This window comes from Leucopleurus acutus, assembly GCF_964270905.1.
Source record: "Leucopleurus acutus genome assembly, chromosome: 14".
Lineage (NCBI taxonomy): Eukaryota > Metazoa > Chordata > Mammalia > Artiodactyla > Delphinidae > Leucopleurus > Leucopleurus acutus.
In genome coordinates, this window is record NC_139156.1 from 60,636,896 (window position 1) to 60,660,211 (window position 23,316).

The 23,316-nt window shown below is 56.3% G+C and overlaps 1 protein-coding gene across 1 annotated transcript in view; it reads right to left on the reverse strand.

Moving 5' to 3' along the window:
- Positions 1-220: 220 nt before the first annotated feature.
- Positions 221-23,316, reverse strand: part of LOC309971799 (cadherin-23-like) — a gene marked incomplete at both ends in the record, with an annotated part of 325,411 nt that continues 302,315 nt past the window's right edge. The window contains 12 exons of the mRNA XM_082855179.1: positions 221-287; positions 3,503-3,654; positions 3,867-4,094; positions 5,234-5,362; positions 6,287-6,415; positions 7,741-7,890; positions 11,729-11,731; positions 12,050-12,151; positions 12,994-13,382; positions 14,930-15,065; positions 19,272-19,420; positions 20,387-20,447. Coding sequence (XP_082711305.1) covers positions 221-287; positions 3,503-3,654; positions 3,867-4,094; positions 5,234-5,362; positions 6,287-6,415; positions 7,741-7,890; positions 11,729-11,731; positions 12,050-12,151; positions 12,994-13,382; positions 14,930-15,065; positions 19,272-19,420; positions 20,387-20,447 — 1,695 coding nt within the window. The remainder of the gene's footprint in view (positions 288-3,502; positions 3,655-3,866; positions 4,095-5,233; positions 5,363-6,286; positions 6,416-7,740; positions 7,891-11,728; positions 11,732-12,049; positions 12,152-12,993; positions 13,383-14,929; positions 15,066-19,271; positions 19,421-20,386; positions 20,448-23,316) is intronic.

Below are 23,316 nucleotides of genomic sequence, written 5' to 3' on the forward strand. Positions count from 1 at the left end.
TGACCTTTCTTGGAACCTCGAGATGGCTGGCCTGAGGCTTCTCAGGGCTCTGGCTGCTCTAGAAGACGCTGGAGTGATCCTACTTCCTCAACACTCAGCCAGTGAAATCTGCCCAGTAGCAGACAAGGTCCCTCCTCTGGTCCCCTCTGGCTTGGGGGCACTCATGACCCCAGAGTGTTCACTGCCCAGAAGTAACAGCCTGGTCAGTGGCAGCAAACCTTCAAGGGTCCAGCACTCCTCGGAGACAAACGCCAATCATGGAGGGGCACTGGCTGTAGGGCCCTGGCCTAGCGGGGCCAGGAGGGAGTGGAGGGGGCACTTGGGAAAGTATTGGGACCGGCCCCTGGGGCCTGCCCCAGACAGAACGTGGTGAGGATATGTAGACACAGAGCCCTGCTCTGGGCGCTGGATGCTGCCACGGGTCTAGACTACCTGCAGCTCCCTGGACCCACCCCGCATTATCACTTGCTCTTAGGCCTTTGCTCAGGTCGATGCCCAGTTCCAGGAATGATTTCCCCCTTTGCTGTGCTAACTGTGACTGACTGACAAGACAGCCCAGGTATCACCTGCCCCAGGAAGTCTTCCCCGAGGCCTTCTCAGTGCCCCAGCTGCACCTTGGCCCTGCACAGGGATGTCCTCATGGCCTCCCTTACTCAGCTGCACTTCATCATGGCAGGACCCGCACTGCCTTCACCTCTGTAACTCTGGGGCCTGGCACATAGAGGGTATTCAGGGAACACTGGCTGAATGAATAAATGAATACATGAACAAATATGGTCCAGTGCTAAGTTCTCAACAACGCCCCTGTGGTCCCTGTAATTCTTCACTGTGGTGTCACCAACAAAAATCAAATAAAAGTGATCTTTTCCAAGAAGCAGAAAAAAAATGGAAAGGATGGATACTTTTTTTTTTTTTTTTTTTTTTTGCGGTACGCGGGCCTCTCACTGTTGTGGCCTCTCCCGTTGCGGAGCACAGGCTCCGGACGCGCAGGCTCGGCGGCCATGGCTCACGGGCCCAGCCGCTCCGCGGCACGTGGTATCCTCCCGGACCGGGGCACGAACCCGCGTCCCCTGCCTCAGCAGGCGGACTCTCAACCACTGCGCCACCAGGGAAGCCCAAGGATGGATACTTTTCGACTTAAAAGTTTTCTCCTTTAAATGTTTTTCCAGCTGGTACCTGATGCTGTTTGTCTGTATTATTATAGTACAGCCCAGGAACCATATACACACATATACATATACCCAATTCCTGATCTTGGTCGTCCTGAAGTTGTTTTCTTGGAGCAGAGTCGGTGATGACCAAGATGAGGAAGGTAGACAAAGGGAGACTGCATTTCTCACCACCCAACTTCCCACACTCTTACCAGGGAGCTGGAACAGGCCAAGACCTGCTTCAAGGAGGGCCAGAATGTCAGCGGCCCGCGCGTGAGAAGGCAGTGTTCACAGGTCTCCACCAGGCTAGGGTGGATCTCTAAGGAGAGTTTGGTCAACAGATGAAACTTCTGGCCATGGGGACTAGTCCCAAGTTCTGCAGGGACTGCTTGGGGAGTGGCCCACCATTCAGGGTGGCTAAATGTGGCTAGGGGGATTTCACATTCCTCTAATTCTCATTTCTTCTGGGGACCAAAAGGAAACCAGATGTTGCCTCCCGAACTCAGGGTCTTAGAATATTATGGGTCTCACCATCTGCCTCCCTGGAAAACTCTAGGACTATGTGTTATAGAGGAGGGTGGGGAGTGGGGGTAAGAGTGGTGTGTTCACTGGCCTAGGTCAGGATGAAAAAGAGCAGCATGGCGGATGCTATGAGTTGCCCACCTCTTCTTCACTAACAGAGCCCTGCTTTTATTTGAGGCAGTGTTATATGTGGCCCCCAAGTAATTAGCCAAAGGGCAGAGGTGGCTTGCATAGCTCTTTATTATTTTTTGTCATTTCCTGCCTTGAACTCTGACATGATGGCTGGAGCTATAGCAGCCATCTTGCAACCATGAAGGAAAGGCCGAGAAACATTAGCTCTGACATCACTGAGCATGAAATCAACATTTGTAATTCTCTCTGGGATTGTTGTTATGCGAGAAAAATGCATTCTCATTTATTTACGAATCCATAGTTAAGTTTCTGTTACTTGTAGTCAAACACATCTGTAAATGCTATTGGAGAGATGACCAAGAAGATGATTCACTCTGAAGCTAGGTGCAGGCAGGGAGGGGTTATGTCAAAACTGAGTCCCTCCATGTCGCCACAATAAACGATACCCCTGTCCTCCTCTCAGTTAGTTACATGTGCTCTGTAAATGTGTCTCCGTTTGGCCCACTGGGTATGACTGGCTGAAGTGATTAGTATTATCCTGGGCTTTTCAGAATGTGGTTTTCTGGGATTGACCCAATTCCACCATCCTCCCCAGAGTCGCTCCAGATAAAAAGCCCCGCCCAGGCCTGCTCTGATCCCACAGTCCACAGTGCCACTGCCAAAGGAGAGGACCGGGTCCAAGAGAGTCACCTTTTGGGGGCAGAAGGATAGAGCTGAGGCCTCATTTACAATCAGGGTCCCTAGGGTAGACAGATTATACAAATGTCCCCAATCCTTACACCTCCCTGTATCTATACTCTTTGCAACATGACTTTGCAGTTCATTCCTTCAAAAGAGAGGGTTTATCTCCCCATATTTTGAACCTGGACTGGCCTTGTGACTTGCCTTGGCAAACAGAATGTGGCAGAAATAACCCTGTTCCAGTTCCAAGCCTGGGCCTTCAGAGGCCTTGCATGCTCTGCTCTTTCCCCCGGACCTTTTCTGGCTCCATGAGAACCAGCACTGACCAGCCTTCTGAAAGGGGACAGACAGGTGCCCTGTTATCCCAGGGCACCTGTTGCCCTGTTATCCCAACTGTTATACCAGTTGCCCTGTTATCCCAACTGATGGGCAGCCAACCCCCAAAAGAACAGCCATCCAACCGACACACAGCTGCCCATGCACACATGTGGGAGCCCAGCTGACAGCAGAAGAACCACCCCGCTAGGTCTCAATTGCCAGCCTGCAGAATTGGAGCTAAGTCAATGGTTGTTTTATGCCTCTCTGTTTGGTTTATAATGCAGGGTCATTGTGGCGATAGGTAGTTGATACACTCCTCTTCCTCGAGGTTTACCAAGCGCTTCCACAGACAAGAGCTAACTCAATTCCCCAAACACCGCCTATGCAGGAGACATTACCTCTCTTTCACAGATGACAAAACCAGTATTCAGAGAGGTTCTGACTTGCTCACAATCACGAAGCCAGCTTACAGTAGACATCGTCATCCCCCAGCCCATCACCCCACACAGCGGCGTCACCATCCAGCCCTGCAGGCCCCGCCTCCCTCTGCAACTTTGTGGACCCTGCACATTGCCTTGGGCAGTGGCCCTACCCATTCACGCATCAGACTGGACCACGGACGTCAGCGCTTTCCGACCCTGATGTGTTGCCACAGCGTGTCACACCAACGTGATGCAGGGGAAGAGGCCAGAGGGCACCTTTTCCCATTTGGCACAGAGGCCCCACAGGTACACGGCACAGCTTGGCAGGCGGAGTGGGGGCTGGCCAGGCCCTGAGGTTCAGGCTCAATCTGTACCATCCCATAGAGCTGCACTGGGCAAGCAAACACGGCTAAATAGAGGCTGAGCGGCTGCAGAGGTGGGTGAACCGACACCCTAGCTTGGCACACACTGGCCCTCCATAAATACTTGTAGACTGATGGACTCAAGACGCGATAAAGGAGTTGTGGAGCACTCATCGGCGCATGGCATTCCACTCCCACCCATCTCGTCCCTGTCACACAGAAGGCGGAGCTGCCCCTCCCCCACCCTTCTCTCCCCGAGGCCAGCCCCCATCACTCACCGACAGGGTAGGGGTGCCCTCATCCTCCACGGTGACCACCAGGTGGTAGAAGCTCTGGCGCTCACGGTCGGGTGGTGCAGGCCGCGTGGCAATCTCGCCACTGATGCGGTCCATGCGGAAGGTCATGTCCTCATTGCCCCCAGTGATGTAGTAGGACAGGACGCTGTTGATCCCGATGTCACGGTCAGTGGCTCTCACCTGGACCACAGCGGTACCCCCGCCCACATTCTGGGGGGAGAGCAGGAAAGCGGTCACTCCAGATTCAAGGCCTTTGGGGCAAAGTCTAGCTCCTGTTCCTGAGAGCCCAAGGGCTGCACCTGGACCTCTAGAAAGTTCTGCTCTGACTACCCTGGGGCAACGAGGAGGAAGATAAAGATGACGGTGCCGAACATTCGGTGGGTATCTGCTACATGCCGGGGGCCTGAGTGAACTCATCAAAACCTCTCTATAATGCTACAGATTAGGTCAACTCCATTCACAGATGAGAAAACTGAGGTGCCAGGAAGGAATGTGTGCAAATCACACAGCCAGTCAGTGGGAGAGCCAGGGTCTGAATTGAGGGAGGCCTTCATGAATGTCCAACCGGGCATGATACCCAGCAGTGCCTGGGCAAAAATTCTCCTGACATGACTCAATCTTACTATGAGTAATAAATGGGCTGTTTTTACAGATATTGGAAACAAACTTACGGTTGCCAAAGGGGAAATGTGGGGTAACGGATAAATCAGGAACTTGGGATTAACATGCACACACTACTATATATAAGCTAGATAATCAACAAGGACCTACTGTAGAGCACAGGTTCTCAATATTCTGTGATAACCTATATAAGAAACTGAAAAAGAATGAATACATGTATAACTGAATCACTTTGCTGTACACCTGAAACTAACACAACCTTGCAAATCAACTATATTCCAATACCATTTTTAAAAAATGAGCTGTTTTATTTAAAAGCAGCTCTCCCAGGGTAAACCTCAGTTTCCTGTTGATGGTGAAAGGCCACTTTCTTCTTCCCCTCTCCTTTCCATCCAAACCACAAAAAGTTACCACATTCCAGGACCTGGCCTAGGTGTTAGGGATAGAATCATGAATGAGTAAGCCATGACCCCATCTCTGGGATCTGACAAACCATGGGTCAGGCAGATAATTATGCTTTTTTTTTTTTCTTTTGGCCACACCACGTGGGATCTTAGTTCCCCAACCAGGGATTGAACCTGCACCCCCTGCAGTGGAAGCATGGCGTCTTAACCACTGGACTGCCAGGGAAGTCCCCAGGCAGATATTTAAACAGGTGCTTCACGGTCGGCTCACACCCACTGTCCACTCCAGACGTCCAGCTATATGGGCACCAGAGCCACCCTCACCTCGTTGACGCTGACATTGTATCCAAAGGGGCTCTCGATCACCGGGGGGTTGTCATTGACATCCAGGATGGTCACCTGCAGGATGTGGTCCTTCTTCCGTGGAGGGGTGCCACGGTCGGATGCCACAACCTGCGAGGAGGGGGATGACTGGAGTCAGGGCTAAAAGGATCAGCAATATGGAGTCCAAATGGGCTGCCTGTTCAGTGGGCGTGGGGGGGACTGAGAGGCCAGAGAGACTTGCTGGCCCATCCCTGCCCCCTGCCCCCTGGGGTCTCCCCAAGGCTTTCACCTTCTGCTCCATGCTGCAAACAACCGCTGCCCAATACTTGTCTGTTTGGTAACCGTCCTTTGCAATCTGACTCTGATGTGCACGGTCTTTACCTCCCCATCCTGCCGCTGACTGTGACCCTGGGCCTGCAACCAGACCCAGGGCTCCTGCCTTTGGCTTCAAGGCCTCTGTTCCATGCACTCAGACCTGGTCTCTGGCCAATAGAGGAACAGTCTCAAATAATCTTTTGGGCAATGAGCTGGAGTCCTAACCATAGCCTGAGCCTGTCCCTAGGAGCCCTGATGTTTCCTGGAGGCCTGTAGAAAGTGTTCTAGAGCTCAGACGCCTGCAGAAGCATGGCCCTGGGGTCCCCAGAGACCCCTCAGGAAACACGGTAGCCTCAGCAATTCAGCGACAGTGGTGGTCTTCGTTATTCCTCACCTCAGCAGAGGAAGCCAGGTTTTTCTGCCCATTGCACAAGAGGGGAAACTGAGGTCCAGACAGTAATCAACCTGCCCAAGGTCATACTGTGTCTGTGGAGGAGTCGGCTCTATCAGCTGCCAGGCTTCCTCTCCTGGCTCTGGCAGCAGGCACAGACACCTCTGCTGTTTCCTGCTCTGGGTCCAGAAACCCCTTCCAGGATGCCCTTTCCAGGTCAGCCTCACTCACGCTCTTGGTCCTAAGGGGTGCTGCCTGCCCACGGCACTTGGTGACAGCAGGAAGCTGAAAGCCAGGGCGTGCTGATGGGCTGAGCTCTCTTGGGATGGAAGGCAGTTGGCGCTCACCTTGAGGATGTAGTGGTCCAGCTCTTCTCTGTCCAGGGGTCTGGCCACAAACACTTCGCCAATGGAGTCGTTGGTGGTGATGATCTCAAAGGCCCCGGCAATGTTGCCAGAGGCCAGGGAGAAGACCACCTGTAAGGGAAGAGAGAGGATGAGGGGCGAGGGGTGACGAAGCGGGGAGGACCAGCAGCTGGCCTGGCCAGGGAGCACCCTCCCGCCCACCTGAGCCCTCTGCTCAGCCTGGGAGAGTGGGAAGAATGTGTTTTATTCAGAAGTGCTTACATCCTTCAAAATGAGGGTGGCAGGTCCACAGAGCGGGCGCAGGGCCTATGACAGGCTAGGGGTGGGGGGGATGCGAGCATACTGGCCTGGGGCCAGGTGCGAGTCCCACATGAGATTTCCCAGGGCGGGGGAGCACTGAGCCCCCCTGCGGGGAGCAGGCGCGGCCCTGGTGTCACACGGGCTCTGTTCGGCTCTCACAGCAACCCTGTCAAGGGAGCTGTTCTCTTCAGCTCAGAGAGGCGGCTCAGGAACAAGAAGTCACTGGCAAGGTCACACAGCTTGCAAGGGCCCAAGAGAACAAGGATTTGAACCCATAGGCTTCCAACTCCAGAGCCAGCATCTCTTGGTCCCCTAGAGGTGTGCAAGCATTTAAAAACCAGTGGAGGGCTTCCCTGGTGGTGCAGTGGTTGAGAGGCCGCCTGCTGATGCGGGGGACGGGGGTTCGTGCCCCAGTCTGGGAGGGTCCCGCGTGCCGTGGAGCGGCTGGGCCCGTGAGCCATGGCCGCTGAGCCTGCGCGTCCGGAGCCTGTGCTCCGCAACGGGAGAGGGCGCAGCAGTGAGAGGCCCGTGTACCGCAAAATAAATAAATAAATAAATAAATAAAAACCAGTGGAAACCTCCTGAAACACACCTCACTTTGTAGGACAGATCAAAGTGGTGTGAAGACTGGTGTGCTCTGTCACCCCTCTTCCTTGTGCTCGGGGGGTGCCCAAACCTGCCGTGGTGGGGAGCACTTCTTGCCAGGGGACAGGGAGGGGGCCCTGAGAAGCAGGGGGAGGAGTGTGATCTCTTGGGGCCCTGGGTCCTCGTGGGGAGGGCCGGCCCAGGGCTGGCACACAGGGGTGAGATGCTGTGTGGTTCATGGATGAGGTGACCAAGGAGTCACTGGGGAAATTAAACCCCCTCTGTGTTCAGCCACGGGGACTGAGCCGTGGCCAGCCTTGGGCCTCGTGTTCCCTGGACACAGGCAGGGCTGACAGCTTGCACAGCTCTGTCTCCTTCCCTGGACCATGGACTGCGGTGAGGGCAGGGCGGACCTGCTCAGGGCCCAGCAGAGCCTGGATGACTCTGCTTCCTGCTCAGGGAGGGGATGGCTTTGGAGGTCCCCTCTGGCTGAGGGGCTGTGGGAACCCCTACTGACAGGGCAGATCTGGACTATCTCACTTGGTGCCCACCTGCCCGTTGCTGCCGGCGTCGGGGTCCCGGGCCTTGACAACGGCCACGCGCTGGCCCACGGGGCAGTCCTCGGGCACACTGACGGCCGAGTCGGACGTGACGTCGAACCGGGGGCTGTTGTCATTCTCGTCCAGCACAGTGATGTAGACCTGCGTGTGAACATGGCCAGAGACCTCCCACCTTCTTCCCCTCCCTGACCCCAAACACAGGGTCCCGTTGTGGGCCCAGTGGGGACCGGACCTCCAATCGGTTCCAGAAGGTCAGCAAGCTTTCAGAGCCTGCCTAGGCCAACCCTGACTTTACACGGAGGCCCTGAGCGCATTTCTTCTGGAAGTCTGGTGGGGGAGGGCTGCACACACTCAAGTGCTGGGGCCTGGCGGGGGGACTCAGAGGTGGTGGGGCCTTGGAGAACCGGAAGGCATGGGCCCTGGCTAAAGGAAACGGAGGCTACTCGGCTCCAGATCCGTGAGGGTGTGTCAGCCTGGCACGGGCAGAGCTTCCTGTTTTTCAAAAGGAACTAGGAATCCAGATTTTTATGTGGAATTAGGTGGTGATAGTAAAAAAAATTTTTTTGGTGGGCCAGCTAAAACACATCTGGCAACCAGATATTGCCCAAAGGCCTCTTCACTTTCACCTTTAGATTAGAGGAAAGGAAACAGGGCTCAGGAGCAGGAGAGGGGTCACAAGGTGGCTTGGTGGTCCCAGTGGGGAGAGGGCAGATGGGGAAGAGAGGGGAATTTCCAACCACCAGATAAAAACAGGGAACATGCAAGTTACACGCAAAGAGCACATTGTTTTGTGTCTGCAGCTCAGGCTTCTCCTGCAGGGTTTGAATAGCAAGCCTGGAGAGAAGGCCTGGCTGGGGGTGCAGCTTCCAGCCCATGGATGGCCATAGGCCACACAGCCAGAGTCGTAGGTACCCCTCGGGTTCACTGATGAGGGGATTGCAGTGTGGGGGGAGGGGAGGAGGCTCAGGTTCTAGCAATCCCAAGCCAGGCCTTCTCCCACCACCCTGCTCCAGGCCAGATCCCATCCTCTCCTTCCCCAGGCCTGGGGCTCCGGGGCTCCCAGGCCTACCTGCCTCCTGGTGTGCACAGGACTCCATGGGGAGCCTGTGGAACCTCACCACAACTCAGAGAAGATTCCACTTCATCCCCCCTCCTTCCTAATCAGGACTATCCCCTTCTCAGTTCTAGCCACGCTTCCATATTTCAGGCAGCTGTCAGAACTGTAGGCAACAAACCCAGGCTTCACAGCAGGACCAGCTTTACCACTTACTAGCTGTGTGATTTGGCAAAAGTTATTCAACCTCTCTGATTTTCCATTTCCTCAGATGAAAGTAGGAACGAGAACACCTACAGAGTCAGGAGGCTGGAAGGAATAAATGAGCCAACAAATGTGGTCCTCGTCCTGCTTCTGGCCTGGCAGACAGGCAGGATCTCACCTGCCAAGACGCTGCCCACCCATCATAAATTTTGGTCAGGGAGTTCTGTGGAGTCCCGGAGCCCCAGTCTGCTCACCCGTGAAATGGGCATAATAATGTCTACCACCCTGTTCTCAGGAAGAAAACAAACAAGCCCCCCGCAATCTGATCCCTCCCAAACTCTCTCACTCTGGTCAAGGCCTTGTTGGGACTCCGCATGCTTCCTCCCACCACAGGGCCTCTGCACCTGCTGTTCCCTCTGCCTGAAATGCTCTTCCTTCTCTACTGTGTAAACTCCTATGCTTTCTGAGGAGCTCAGCTTGAGTCACTTCCTCCGGGAAGCCCTCCTTGATTTCCCCGACGCCTTGTTATCCACTCTCTCGTGGCATATATTTATTGGTGTGGTAGTCTGATCAGTGTCTTTCCCCTACTCTATCTTATGCCTGTGAAGGCAGAAGCCACGTCTGATTTTGGTTTCCCATTGTATGTACCCTGAGCCCAACCCAGAGCCTGGCACGCAGTAGGTGCTCCCTCCACATTTGCTACTCTGTGAGGTATTCCCAACAGTGGGGAGTTTGCATCAGTGAGTGCGTTAGGAAGGCAGGTGCCAAGATCTACGGGAATGAGCTATGGGCCTTTGTCCCCACCCAGGGTCTCAGGGCCCAAATCTCCCTCCCTGATCCCTCAAAAGCCCGGGGGTGGTACTCAGAGCTCCTATGGCTCTGAGTAACCCCCCAGCCGCCCCCGCCCAGCCTGCCCCTTCTGCTGCCTCCCCACCCCTCTCAGGGCCATGGGGGCTGCTGGTGCTGAGGAGGAATCAGGTGTAGGTGAGCTGTGGTTTGGGGGTTCCGGCCTCGCAGAGGAAATGGTGGTGCCTTTAAAAGGCCCCTCAGCTTGCCTCCACCCTGGCACCTCCAACAAGTTTGGGACTGACAGGGCTGGTGTATCTGGGGCAGTGGCCCCTGGGAGCCTCTGAGAGGAAGCCAGGGCAGAACAAAGGGGGGTGGGTCCTGCTTCCCGGAAGAGGGTGAAGGGACTGTGGCAACACAGAGGCCCACGGAGGAGTGTGTGTTCTGAAACGCCCTCGCCAGCCCCAGCACAGGAAGTGGCTGCCTGGTCCACGGGGGGCTTCGGCAGCCTCGGGAGGGACGGCCCTACTGCTCACCAGGCTCTACCTGGCCTCAAGCCCCGACTCCGCACGACAGGGGCGAGGGGAGACTGGGCCCATTTTACGGATGAGGCTGTCGAGGCTTGTGAGAGGGCTCCACTTAACCCCCTGAGCCTTAGATCCTCTGGTGGGGAAGACCAGGAGCCTCGCCGCGAGCTGTGGGACACAGGGCACGTGCCCACCACCTACCACCGGAGGGCCCTGCTCACTGGCTGCCCTCAGGGACCTGGGGGGTCGAGGGGAGCTGTGGGGGCTCACTGCTGCTCGCCGCCTCGCTCACCCCAGGCTCGCCCCGTGGATGGAGGGGCCTTTTGGGTACGGCCAAGCCACAACCAGGGCCACTGGAGCCGGCACCTTGAGGGAGCCATGGGGCACAGGATGCCAAGCAGCTGCATTTGGCTCTTAGCCTGGACACCGGGTTGGTCTATCCCTTTAGGCTAAGGTGAAAAGGACTCAGCAGGGGTGAAAACGTGGCTGTAACCAAGGCTGACGATGAGCTGGACACCCATGTGGTCTACAGATGGCCTCAGACCTGCCTGGCTGGGGCCCAAGCCGAATCGATGGTTAAATGTTCTCATCATCACTGCAGGATTCCACCCCACGACCCGCCCCTGGGGCCCACCTTCATATCCACCCCCAGCCCGGGGTCACCACTTCTCTACCCTTCTAGGAGTCTTGTCTGCACCTCTGACCTCAGCAGTCAACCTCCCCGAAGTTCACAAGGTCTCTGTGCCTTTACTTAGAGCCCTCAAGGGCAGTGACTCACACCATATGCCCACTGCTGCCCTTGCCCACACTCCCCTGGCCCTGGCGCCCCACTTCACACGACTACTGGAACATACTCCTAACACTGACCCCGAGAGAGGGAAGGGGGCCCCCTTACAGACCCCGCTCCCATCACCCCTCCTAGTTTACAAAGGTTTCCTATCGGCCAGCTCCGTCACATCCTCTGAGGAAGGCAGGGCAGTTGGTATGCTACCCACTTGAGGCCCGAGGAAAGGAAGCACAGAGAGGTTGGGCAATTAGCCTTGTCACACAGCCGCTGAGGAGCAGAGCTGGGATGAGGCCTCAGTGTTCCCTCCATTGTGTGCTCCACATACTCCTTGTTAGTGCAGTGCCCACCCCAGGACCCACTGTGGCGGGGGGCTAGACAGGACAAGGAGGGCAGAGGGGACAGAGCTGGACGTGGAGTTCGTGCTCAGGAGGGGCCTGGGCTCAGGTGTGAGAGTGGATGTGTGGGGGAGTTTGGGAGGGGTCTGAGCAGGGACCAGCTGCAGTCCTGTCCATGTGCCCTCTCCCCCAGGAGAGGCAGGAAGGCCCAGTGCCACACAGCGCCCAAGCCAGCACTGGCCACAGACAACCCACAGGGGAGGGCACCAGTCCATGGGCTACTCACCTTCTGTAGGCAGAGGCGGCAGGAGGTGGCCAAGGGAGAGAAAAGGCAAAGATGCAGACGGTTAGCAGTCCCAGCTCTTCCAGCCCCACTCCAAGCAGTGGTCTGCGGAGGATGCCACCCCTCCCCCCACCTGAGGTCCCAGCCCTGCCCAGGCTGCCCGGGAAGGTGTGGCATGGCCGGCTGCAGTGCCGTTCCTGGGCTACCTAAACCCTCACCCACTGCCTGCCTGCATGCTGGGTGGCTGGTGAAGATGTCAGTTTGGGGGAACTTGGAGCGGTGACAGGCTGTACCCGTGGGGCTCTCGGCCGGGGATCCACTCACCACGGTGGAGTCCACCTTGGGGCCGCCGTCGTCTGCCACCACCGTCAAGGTGTAGAAGTCGCTTTTCTCCCGATCCACCAGGCCCTTGACGGTGATCACACCCTGCAGGGAGGGGGTCAGATGGGCAGTGACATCGTATCCCAAGCAGTCCTGTGCCCTGGCCAAACTAGACTCCTTGCCAACCCGGGACATTCTGTCCACTGTCCCACCTTCACATTACTCCCTCTGCTGGCATAACTTCTCCGTGAAGCTCTGTCCGCTGAAATCCTACTTCTCTCTCAATCTCACTCGGATATTACCTCTTCCATGCAGGCTTCCCGCTTCCCCGAGCCAGGTACGATCGCTCTCTTTATTTGGGCCCCGAAGGCGCTCCATTACACCTCTATTGCAGATCCTTTCATCTCTTCCCTTGCGATGCTCTGACCTGCATCCTTGATTATTCCCACTTCTACTCCTAGCCTGAGAGCTCTCTGAGGGCTGCAAAGGGTCTTGTTCAGCTCTGTGTCCCCAGCATGCCCCGGAACAAGGTATGGCACATTGCAGCAATTATTACTGTGCTTATTTCCAAAGAAGGGATTCGGAGAGAAAACACACTAACGCAAAGATGGAGGAGTAAGATCCAGGCAGTAGATAAGACATCGCTGCACCAGACACCTAACGAAGACTACTAGCTACTGCAGTGAGGCATGAAATTTGTATCTGAGCCACGGTACAAAGGGAAACACCATGACTCGCACAGCTTTCATTATCTAGTAACAAGAAGACAGCAGGTTGCCTGCGTATAAACTTTACCTTATCCCTGCATATTAAAGGGATGTATTACGGGGATGTTTATGACAAAGAAGAGTGCTGGGCATAGAGAAGGAGCTCAATGAACGCTGGTTAGCTTTACAGGAATTGAGCTTCCTGCCCTCAGAGAGAACCCTTGCTGTGCCATCCCTCACCGTGATGGAATCTATCTTGAAGAGGGCTTTGGCCTGGGCGCTGGTGTAGGCATCAAAGCGGTAGGTGATCTGGTTGATGTTGTCAATGGAGTAGGCCTGGACCCGCACGATCTCGGTGCCCAGTGCCAGGTTCTCCAAGATGGCGACCTCGTAGGAGGCGTTGGCGAATTGCACGGCTTCGTCCAGCTCGTTGAGCAGAGTGATGTAGACAGTGCAGAAGCCCTGGTTGAAGGGCGGTGCCTGGTCGGTGGCGGACACGTTCATCAGGTAGCTGGTCTTGGTCTCGTAGTCCAGGTAATCCACGGTGATGATAAGCCCCGTGCTCTCATCAATCTCGAACTTGCCCTCCGCGCCGGACAGGATGCGGTACTTCACCAGGCCACCATCCCCTACAGGAGGGCACAAGAGGCTATGCAGTCCCGGGTGGGGGTGGGCTGCCTTGTGGCTTTACAAGCTACCCCAGCACACCCACTGCTGTCCCAGAGGGACAGGGCGAGAGGCCTTGGCTCCCCTACCCAGCGTGCACCACCCCCCGCCCCTGGGTCCGATTGTCCCAAGAGAAACTGTCAAGGACGGGGTCAAGGTTAAGGACGGCAAGGCCCAGCACACACTGGTGACGCCCTCTGGGGCCTGGCCTTGAGATGAGAGATATGCCAGAGCGGGTTGGTTCTGCTCCTGGAGCTGTAAAATTCAAGCTCGAGCACCTCCCTTGGGTATCTGCACAAGGAGAGGGTGGGGAAATTAGGGATCCCTTGTAGTGGAGGCTTTGATTTAGAAAGCGTTCGACCGGGGCAGCATCCTCAGAAGTGGCTAAGCCTTCATCTGGTCCCTACAGCCAAAGGGTTCCAGTGCCAGGGTCACCTTTCTCTGTTCTCCCCACTCCCTCCACCCCCAATTCCTGTGCCTTGGAATACACGCTTCAACCAGGAGCTAGAGTTGGGATACCTTAGCTGAAGTCCACGTACTTCGAAGAGAATGATTATAAAATCACTCAGGAAATCCCAGACTTCCTTGAAATTATTTGCAAAACTCTGGGCATGCATTCTTTCTGGGAAGGGACCCATAGCTTTCTCTAGTTTCTCGGACAGATTCCTGACCCAGAAAATGTCTTGAACCATTAGCCTCCAGCCACGTACGTGATCTGAACTGTATAAAGGTGCCATTTATTAAGGGAGCACAGTCGCTCGGGAGTCTTCAGGCCTATTTCTCCCTCTACTCCATCCCGTGCTCCAGGTGAGCTGGGGGTGCTGACAGGGGCTGGGGTGGGGGCCACCAGAGCAGCTGACATGAAAGAAGGGCAGGAGCTGGGAAATGAGAAGCACAGGAAGGAGGTTTTCTCTGGCTGTATCCCTGGCCTGCGGCACAGGCCCAGACAGCCAGGCTCTGTGAAGAGGCCCACAGTGACCTGGTCATCTTTCTCCTTCATTTTGTGCTGCTAACGGTAGCCACCTCTAGGGCTCGGGGCCTTCGGCGAGGTCCGGGCTGCCTTCAGGGATGGCCACAGCCCTGTAGAACAGGACACTGCCTCTTGTGAAATGTGTGTGTGCCAGGCCCTGGGCTGCGCTGGCTGGAGGAGCAGGCCTCAGCCAGCTTTTGGACAAGTCCTTTACCCCCCCTAGCCCTGCCTAGCCCTTAGCCAAAGGTTAGCCAGGAGCTGCCAGGTTCTGGGACGACAAATCCGGACTTCCCAAGCTTGTGACCTCTCCTCTCTCTGCCCAGAAATCAGGGCAACTCCCCATGACTCCCATCCTCCTGGGACTGGGAATCTGGTGGGGATGCCACCAAGACTGTCCCATGAGCCCCTCCCCACCTGGGAGCCACTCAGTGGGGGAGCCGAGGCATCCTGAGGATGACAGGCCCCGCGGGAGAGGGAGGCATGAGCTGGGGCGGGTCACTCTGGGGAATAGACTCCCCGGCTTCCTCCTGCCAGCCTCACCAGTGTCTCGGTCCGTGGCTCGGACGACGATGACCGACGTGCCGATGCCCGCCGTCTCGCGAAGCTCCAGGCGGCTGTACTGCTGCTGCGTGAACACTGGGGCCTCGTCGTTGACATCCTCCACGTACACTATCACCTGCACGAGCCGGGCCAGGGATGAAAGGTCGGGGGGGTGGGGGTGGGGGTGGGCAAGCCCAGGGCTGCGCCCACCCGAGCCTGCGTGTCTGGTCACTGCTCTCCTGGGCCAGCTGTGAGCTCCCTACGGAGGGCCTAGGGCTGTCCGGTTGGTCGCCATGCTCCCCCGCCCTGCACAGTGCCTGGCGCGTGGCAGGTGCTTAAATGTCAAGTTAGAGAACAAACTTTGTCTTGCCCTTGGCTCTGCTGCAAATCCTGTGGGAACCTGTGGCTAACTAGTGACACTTGGGCCGTCCAATTTCTCAGCTATGAAACGGGTAACATCAATTTAACAGTTCATGCCCTGTCCCACTCCTAGGATGGTTATGAAGACAAAATGAGCCAGGGTCTTGCAAAAGCGCCTGAAAGTTTAAAGGGACCCCATTCAACTATCAACATACATCTGGGAGAACAGAAATGAAAACGTTAAGTATGGCGGTAGCAGAGGATGTTGGTGCTCAGACTACTCTAGATTCTCCTGTGCTTTCTCTGGTGCTCTCACTGCCAGCGGCCAGAACTGTGGTTCTTTGTTGGGGACCAACCCCAGCCCCCGCTGCTGCCGGAGCCAGAGACACCCAGAGAGCCGGAGGTGCCTGGGAATTACGTCCCACACTGGCTAAGGCAGCCCTTAGCCACTGACTGACGGGGCAGCTGAGATGACTCTCTCCAGGGCTCCCTGTGGGACTGAGTCACAGTTTCCTGTGTTCCACTTTGCCGGCTGCCTCTCCTTCCTGGTCCCAAGCCCCTTCCGGCTTTTCCTGGGAACACTTCCTATACTTCCCACTCATCACTTTCACACCAATCCTTGTCTCAGGATTTGCTTCTGCAGACCCTGCCCAAGACAGTGGCTATGTCTGAATTGTGGAATTATGCATAATGTTCATCACTGCTTATTTACATTTTCTAATTTCTCTTCAATGAACATGTATGTCTTACATAACAACAACAAAAAACAGTTCAAAAGATGTTTATGGAGAGAGATGTTATAGCTAGAGATCAGCACCCCACCCTTCTTTCTGTGCACCTCCACCGCCCCCCCCCCACACACACAGGAGCATGGGAGGGTCTGGTCCAGGTATGGGCAGGACCAGGGCTATGTCTAGAAGGATCATTGTGGTGGGGAGGGGAGTTATAGGCAGAGACCAGAGAGTGGTGGCACTCAAGGAGGCCCAGGGCTCCTGCCTCTTTTCCCAGATGAGGGAACAGAGGCCCAAAGATGGGGGGACTTGCCCGAGGCCTCATGGTCACCGAGAGCTGGAAAGAGAGTGGGGCTTCTCCTGCTTCCGGGTCTAGCAACCTTACCACTCTTTGCTATATCCTGGGGATGAGCTGGCCCCGAAACAGGAGAGATACCCTACTTCCAGTCTAGAAGAGCCAGGGCCAGCAGGAACTGGTCAGCAGAGCGGGTGGGGAGTCAATGGGGTAGGGGCAGTGACATGTGGCGTGGATTTCACGTGTGGTCACCAGCACTGATGGTGGCGCGAGGCCTCGTCTGAGAGCGCACGTATTTGGTTTCTGATCTGATCACTGCCTCTCAGATCAGCCCCAGCTTCTCTTCCAGGGTTAGCTGGGAATTAGCTGGAAAGGGGCTTCTGTTGGTATAAGTAGAAATGGTGCCCTGACCAGTGGAGAACTGTGAGGTGAGTGGGGTGGCAGAGCCAGTGGGGAGGAGAAGTTTATGGGGGTTAAGGTTTCTCTACTTCCCTGCTCTTGGGGCCCGTGTGGCCCTGCTATGTCATCGAATTTTCATGTCCAGACACCCAGAACCCACTATGCAAACTAGCGTGCCTACTTCAGAGCACAGCTGCTCACAAGCCAGAACCTTCTAAGTCTGGCTTCACCAAGAACTTGGCTGGGGAGATCCTGGGTGGGGCGGGTGGGTGTGGGGGGGATTTGCATGGATGAATTTCAGGAACTCTCCTGCCGTAAACAGAAGCTGCCCATCCATCTTTTGAAACTGTGAACCTTCCCCTTCCCAAGTCTGCTTGTCCAAATGGCCTTGACTCCAAGGGTGGCGGGGAAAACACAGAGCTAGTCTGACAGCGCAATAAACAGAGGGAGGTGGCATGGAGCCTGGGTGTGGCCCTCCATGAGACTGGCTGCATGCCACTGTCCTCTAACCGGTCTCAGCCTTGTTTTTAGCAGCAGAGACAGGAGGTAAAATGCTGTGTGGTTTGCAAACCTGAGAGACACAGATGTACAGGAAACAGCCAGGTCTGCCAAGTTCTTGCTGAGCAGCAAGGCTCAGCGACTGAGCTGCCAGGCTCCCTGGGTTCCCAGCCCCACTCTCCGTCCAACGCTGTGCCACGCAAATGGGGACGAGGCAGGAGATGCGTGTGCGTGTGCCCCTGCGCGGTGTGCGCGTGAGGCCCCGGTCTCTACGAGGACCGTTTCGCTTCACACTCCCTAGCCCCTCATCTGTGCTGTCCTGGTCTCTGAAGCAGGAACAGGAGAATGTGGATTGTCCCTACAAGCCAGGTCTGCTGCTGCTGGGAAAATGAGTCCAGGGAGTCCCTATACTGTCTTCAGGAGGGTCCCCAGCTTTCCCAGGGCTCAGGGGTGTGGGAGCTGGCTCCTGTAAGGGCCATCAAGTCCTGGTCCTAGGGCCAGCGACCAAATTCCCACCTTAAAAATGACTCTTTGGGGATAAGGCAGCAGTGGCCTCTGTGCTCTGGAACCTTCCGTGAGGCAGTGTAGTACCGTGGTTAAGAGAACAGCCCTGAGCTGACTGCCTGCGTGTGAAGGCTGGCTCTGTCTACCCTTACTGCCGTGGGACTCTAAACACATTGGCGAAGCCCTCCTTGCCTCAGTCTCCTCATCTATAAAATGGGTATAATAACAGTGCCTACCTCATGGGGTTTTTATGAGGCTTAAATGAGTTCAATAAGTAATTCACGTGCTGATTTAATATCTCGCAGTCATGCAGGTGAGCGTGGCTGTGTGGAGCTGCCCTGGTGCACATTCGGGTAACTGTCTCACCCTCAGTCACCAGGGCCCTGGAATCAAGCAGTCCCCAAGGTATAAATACCCGAGGGATCTGACCCCCTCAGCCATCTCCATCGGGGAAGATCTCACTTAGAGGGGCAGCCTAAAAGGACCCAGGTTTCCCTTCCCGTCTCCTCCTGGGGCAGAGCTGCGGGGGCAACATCAGAAGACGGCCCAAGGCTGAGTCACCCGCTCCCCAGCACCTCCTTCGTGATGGTGACCCGAGGCAGGCTTCTGTTCACTGTTTCCAGCCTGAGGGAAACAGTGGGGCAGAGATGGGGCGATAAGAGGAGCTGATTCAGCCCCACTCAGCTCTGGGTAAAAGTCCCTGCTTGCTCCCCAGCCCCTCTTTTCCCATCTTCCTCCTACTCTTCACCTCTAGGGTCTGACTCACTTTCCATCTGGTTAAGGGGAAGGGGCTGTGAGCTGCTGAGTGTGCAGTGGGGGCAGGATGGGGGCGACTTGAAGGTTATCTCGTTCATCTCAGGCATCCCCTTGCTACAGGGCAGGAGAGTACATCAAGCAGCCCAGCCGCGGAATATCTGGGTGTGTATTTTTGGCCATTCGGGAAGATTAAGGTCGGTTTGATGTTAGCTCCGTAGTGGAGAGGCCCGAGGTGAGTGAGGGTGGGCAGAAACGAAGCCATCTGATGGGGCAGTTGGGAGTGCTGACTGGAATATCTGGGGGACACTTCCAATGGAAAGAACACCGAACTTGGACCCAAAGACCTGGGCTCAAGTCCTGGTTCTATCACGAGTGACTTTTCTGTGCCTCAGTCTCCTCATTTGTAAAATGAAGTTGGCAACAGCTACAGCTCCAAGATCACGTATGTGAGATTTCCTTGGCCCTCCCGACAGAGCCGTGTGGATGCAGAGGGTTAGTATGGTACGGACACCTCATCCCTTAGGATAGACACCAGTATCACTGGTCCCTCTCTACATCTGAAGAAACACGTCCAGGATCCCAGGCTCCCCCACCGTACCTGAGCTCCAGGTGTCATTTGGTACCTAAACTAGGGGTGGCCCTGCCCCCACCGGGTTCCACCTGGTGGCCAGCTCTGGCCCACCTGAGGCCTTGGCCCAGCCCTGAGGTCGGCGCTGAACAGGGCACAGGGCTTCACCGAGAGCTGTCCCCGTGTGCATCCCCACCACCCACCCGCCCAGCCCGAGCACCCCCGCCTCACCCTGACGGAGCTCCGCATGGGGCCCAGGTCATGGTTGTAGGCCTCCACTATAAGAACGTGGGACGAGTTCCGCTCCCGGTCTAGGGGCCGCGGCCCTCGCATGAGAAGCCCACTGCTGACATGGATCCAGAAGTTGTTGCCATGGTTACCTGCGTGGAGGGATAGATGATAAGCATGGGCTCTGCCCCGGAGTAGGATGCTTGTGGGATCGTGGTGGTGCTGGGAGAGAAGCTGGGGAGCCCAGACCCACAGAATGCAGACCCTGCCCCGAGGTCTTAGGAGCTTGGCTGAAGCCTGAAGTGGCAAAGAAGCCTCTGCCTGATGCTGCCCTGGCCTAGCAGGATTTGAGGGACGGGGCAGAAGCTCACTCTGTGACCCCTATGGAAGGCGTGCACGTCCCCTGAGACTCCCGTACCCAGCGGTGTCAGTAGATTCAATATTTCAGAGGACTCTGAGGCATTACAAAGAAAGGAACCCAAATCCAATTCTCTGTGGGGGGTTTAGTGGGGAAGCTCCCATTTCCTCATCTTGTGGACGCTGCTATTCCTTTGGGATCCACCCACCTCCACTCTCAGTCCGTGTGCTTTGCATAGGGGTGATTTCACCCGACTGCAGAAGTGAGCAGATCAGCACATTTTAGTCTCTGGCCAGAGGGACTGGTTCAGGCATGGTCCCATGATTCCAGTTGGTCTAGTGAGACTCATTCTGGGGAGCTCACTGGGGGGCTGTCCTAGTGTCCAAGGCCATAGTGATTGGTTCAGGGATGGGCATAGGATACATGTTGGGCCAATGAGGCTCAGTCTCTTGGGAGCTCACTGCCAGGGGCTGCCTTGTTCCCCAAGGCCCCCTCTGTCAGGGTGATATCCCACCATGGGACATGAGGAACTTGGGGAGCATAGCAATCGAATGCATCCTCACTTAAAATGCAACAAACTTGGCGCAGATGACTGTAGAACATCCCTGGTTCCTCCCTCTGACCTGCCCGCCCTGTGCGTACAGTGCTTGGGGCCTCTCTGGCTGCACCTCCCAAACCCTTGGCAGCCTAGAGAAGCTCTGCTACCCGCCAGGCAGGAGGGCCTGCCCCCCTCCCCGCCATCCTAGGTCAGCCCACTCACCGTGAAGGATGCGGTACCATACACGCCCAAACTCGCCCTCGTCCGCATCCGTGGCTGTTAGCTGAGGGAGAATGAGACACGTGGTTACTCCTTGAATTCCACTCACAGGCAGAGAAGGTGTTTCTGGAGTCCCTCCCCTTCCCTCACACCACTCCCAGCCCGTCCTGCCTAAACCCATGGTTTCCCACGAGGCTGGGGGTGTGGGAGAGGAGAGAGACACATCTTTCTCGTCCCCCACTAGGAAACCTGTCTATTGATGGCCCCATGCTGCCCTGTCCATGGCGAGGCACCTGCCAGCTCTGTTCCCTGACCCTCCTCTAGGTTCTCAGGGAGCACAGAGGAGAAGGTGGGTGACAGCACTGCAGCTCTCTGGATCCAGGCTTGACTAGCTCAGCCCTCCACAGTTCCCTCCTTCAGTCTTTTGAGATTCCAGGAGCCTCACCTGGGGTAGGTGGATTGCATGACTGCTCCTTGCCCACACTTCCTTGGTCTGAAGCTATTCTAGTCACACTGGCTCCCAGCCAGGCACTGTATACTATAACAGCCACACTGGGGAGACCCAGAAAGCCCACCTCCCAAAGGTTCCATGTCCGTTCACACCAGGATCATTCCAGTGTATTCCGGCCCACCCAGCTTGCTCGGCTGTACCTCAGGCTTATGGACTATCTCCAGGGGGACTTGGGGTACGCTGTTCTCACTCTGAGAATGCCCGGCGCTTAGCCCTTTTGACAAGGAGTCTGGCCTTGAGGCTGTTGGCAGTCACAGCTGGCCCTGAGGTCTGTCCTGTCAAACTGCGAGCTGAACACCTCCTCTACCTGCCACATACCGGAAAGGAGCAGAGAACTCCCCTGCAAAGTGATACAGAGAGAGGCCCGAGCCTGCCTGGCTGGGCAGGCTCCCATGGGGCCACAGTACGTGTGACTTGCTTTGTAATGCCTGGGACCCTCCCACTTCTTCTGGATCTGCCCTCTTGTCTCTGCCAGTCACTTCAACCCTGTGCTGTGCGTCTAAGGATTTTGAAAAGTGTGTTGATGGTGGGGAGAAGGGGAAGTCTGTTGGTGTGAAAGGAACAGAGGGTCTGGGTCAGGGAGACCCAAGCGTGAATCCTGACTTTGTCACTTACTGGCTATGTGGCCATCGATACGTGACCCCACTGAGCCTCAGTAGGTACAATGATAACCAACCTTGCGGGGTTGACGGGAAGATTAGAAATAATCTCTGCAAAGCATCTGGTCTGATGCCTGGTGCAGAGATAGATGTTGAAGGCTGGACATTATGAGATAGGCCACCTTTTCCTGGGAGGCCCTCTTGATTTATACTGGAGGTGGTATGTCTGGGTTGCCCCTTGCTGTGGAGTTCTTCTCTCCCATGAGAAGTCTTAAGAGCTAACAGGTGGAGGGATGTAGTGGGGCACTTCAACAGTCCGGATCTGGAAGGGCTCAGGACAGGGGAGAGGGCCAAGCTGTCCAGTGGATGTCCTTGGGTGTCTTCCATCCGTGCTGGGACTTCCCCTGGCAGCCTGCACCACCCTGGGAGTGTTGCCTCCTACCATCTAAGAAGAATGAAGGCCACAGATGAGGTGTGCCGTCAGCTTGGGAAGAGAAGGTGAAGGAAAATGAGATTCACTGAAGGGTGAGGTGTAAGATGCAGGAATCCCAGTGGGAGCTCTGGGCAGTGGGAACATCCTTAGGCTGATGCAGCTCGTAGCACCAGATGCCTGGTGCCCACGCCTGCCCACGCTTTTCAGGGAAAGCACCAAATCCTACCACTAACTTGCTGGGTGACCCTGGCCAGGCCACACCTCTTTAGCTCTCAGTTTCATTATCTGAGAGACAGGGGGATGGATGAGATGACCCCTCAGTCATCTAAGGGACTTTGACAATCCTATCCATTTGGGGCTACGCAGAGGATACTTCTTTTGTTGTCAAGGGCTACGGGCAGGAGGGAAGAGCTAAATGCCAAAAGCTGAGGCTCCAAACAAGCAGGTGGAGCCCAGGCTCGGGTCCTGGGCAGAGCAACTCCCCCCCTCCGTGTTCTATCTCTGGGAGCTTGGGGGTCCTTGATGGGAAAGCTGCTTAAGACTTAGGCTCCTAAGCAGGCAGCTGGTTGCCAGGGAAGTGCTGGCCTCCAGGAAGAAAGGAGGCTGGGGGAGGGGGAGGTGTGTGTGTGAGTGCGCGCGCGCGCGCGCAGCCACCACCTGGAGGGTCTCCAAGGGCCCACCCAAGCTACAAGCAGCACGGCCCTGGCTGTCTCTCAGTCCTGTGCTTTCTGCCCTGTTATCTCTCTGACCTTTGAAAATGCCTCTCTCCCTCACTTCTGCAGCCAGACGCCCTCAAAGGGAGGGTGCTTTGCTGGGAAGCTGAGGGGAGGGGGGCCTGGGGATTATCAGGGCCCATCTCTCTGCCTGTTCCCCTCCCGCCGTGTGGCTTGTAGCCCCTCTCCCTGGTAACCTGAAGGCTGGCAGGCACTGAATAGCAAGCCGCTGGCTGCCCCTGACCATACTATTCAAACATCCAACGGGAAGGTGAGAGCTGTGGGTGCAGAGGCAGGGAAACCCTCCCCCTGCATCTCCCCAGTGCCTCCGCCCCTCCAGAGGGCTCCAAGGAGACAGGCTGGAGTGAGGCCGTGCGGGAGCTCCCAACTCCTCTGCAACGCTCCCCTCTCCCAGCCCAGTTGCCATCCCTACCCTCCTGGCTGTCCCCTCCCTCAAGGCAGGGCCCAGGCTCTCCCAGACAAAGCCAGGTCTAACTGGAGAGTGCGGGGCGAAGGCCACTCTGCCTGGCTGGCTGAGGGGCACAGGGCAAGGCAGAGCCTAGGGCACGTTGGGTCACAGTGGTGCCCGGTGCTCCTGGGGCCTCCCTTGGACAGCTGAGAAGACCTCTTCGCCCGGCTGGGGACTGCTGAGGGCTGGCTCTGAGGTCAGTGCTGGG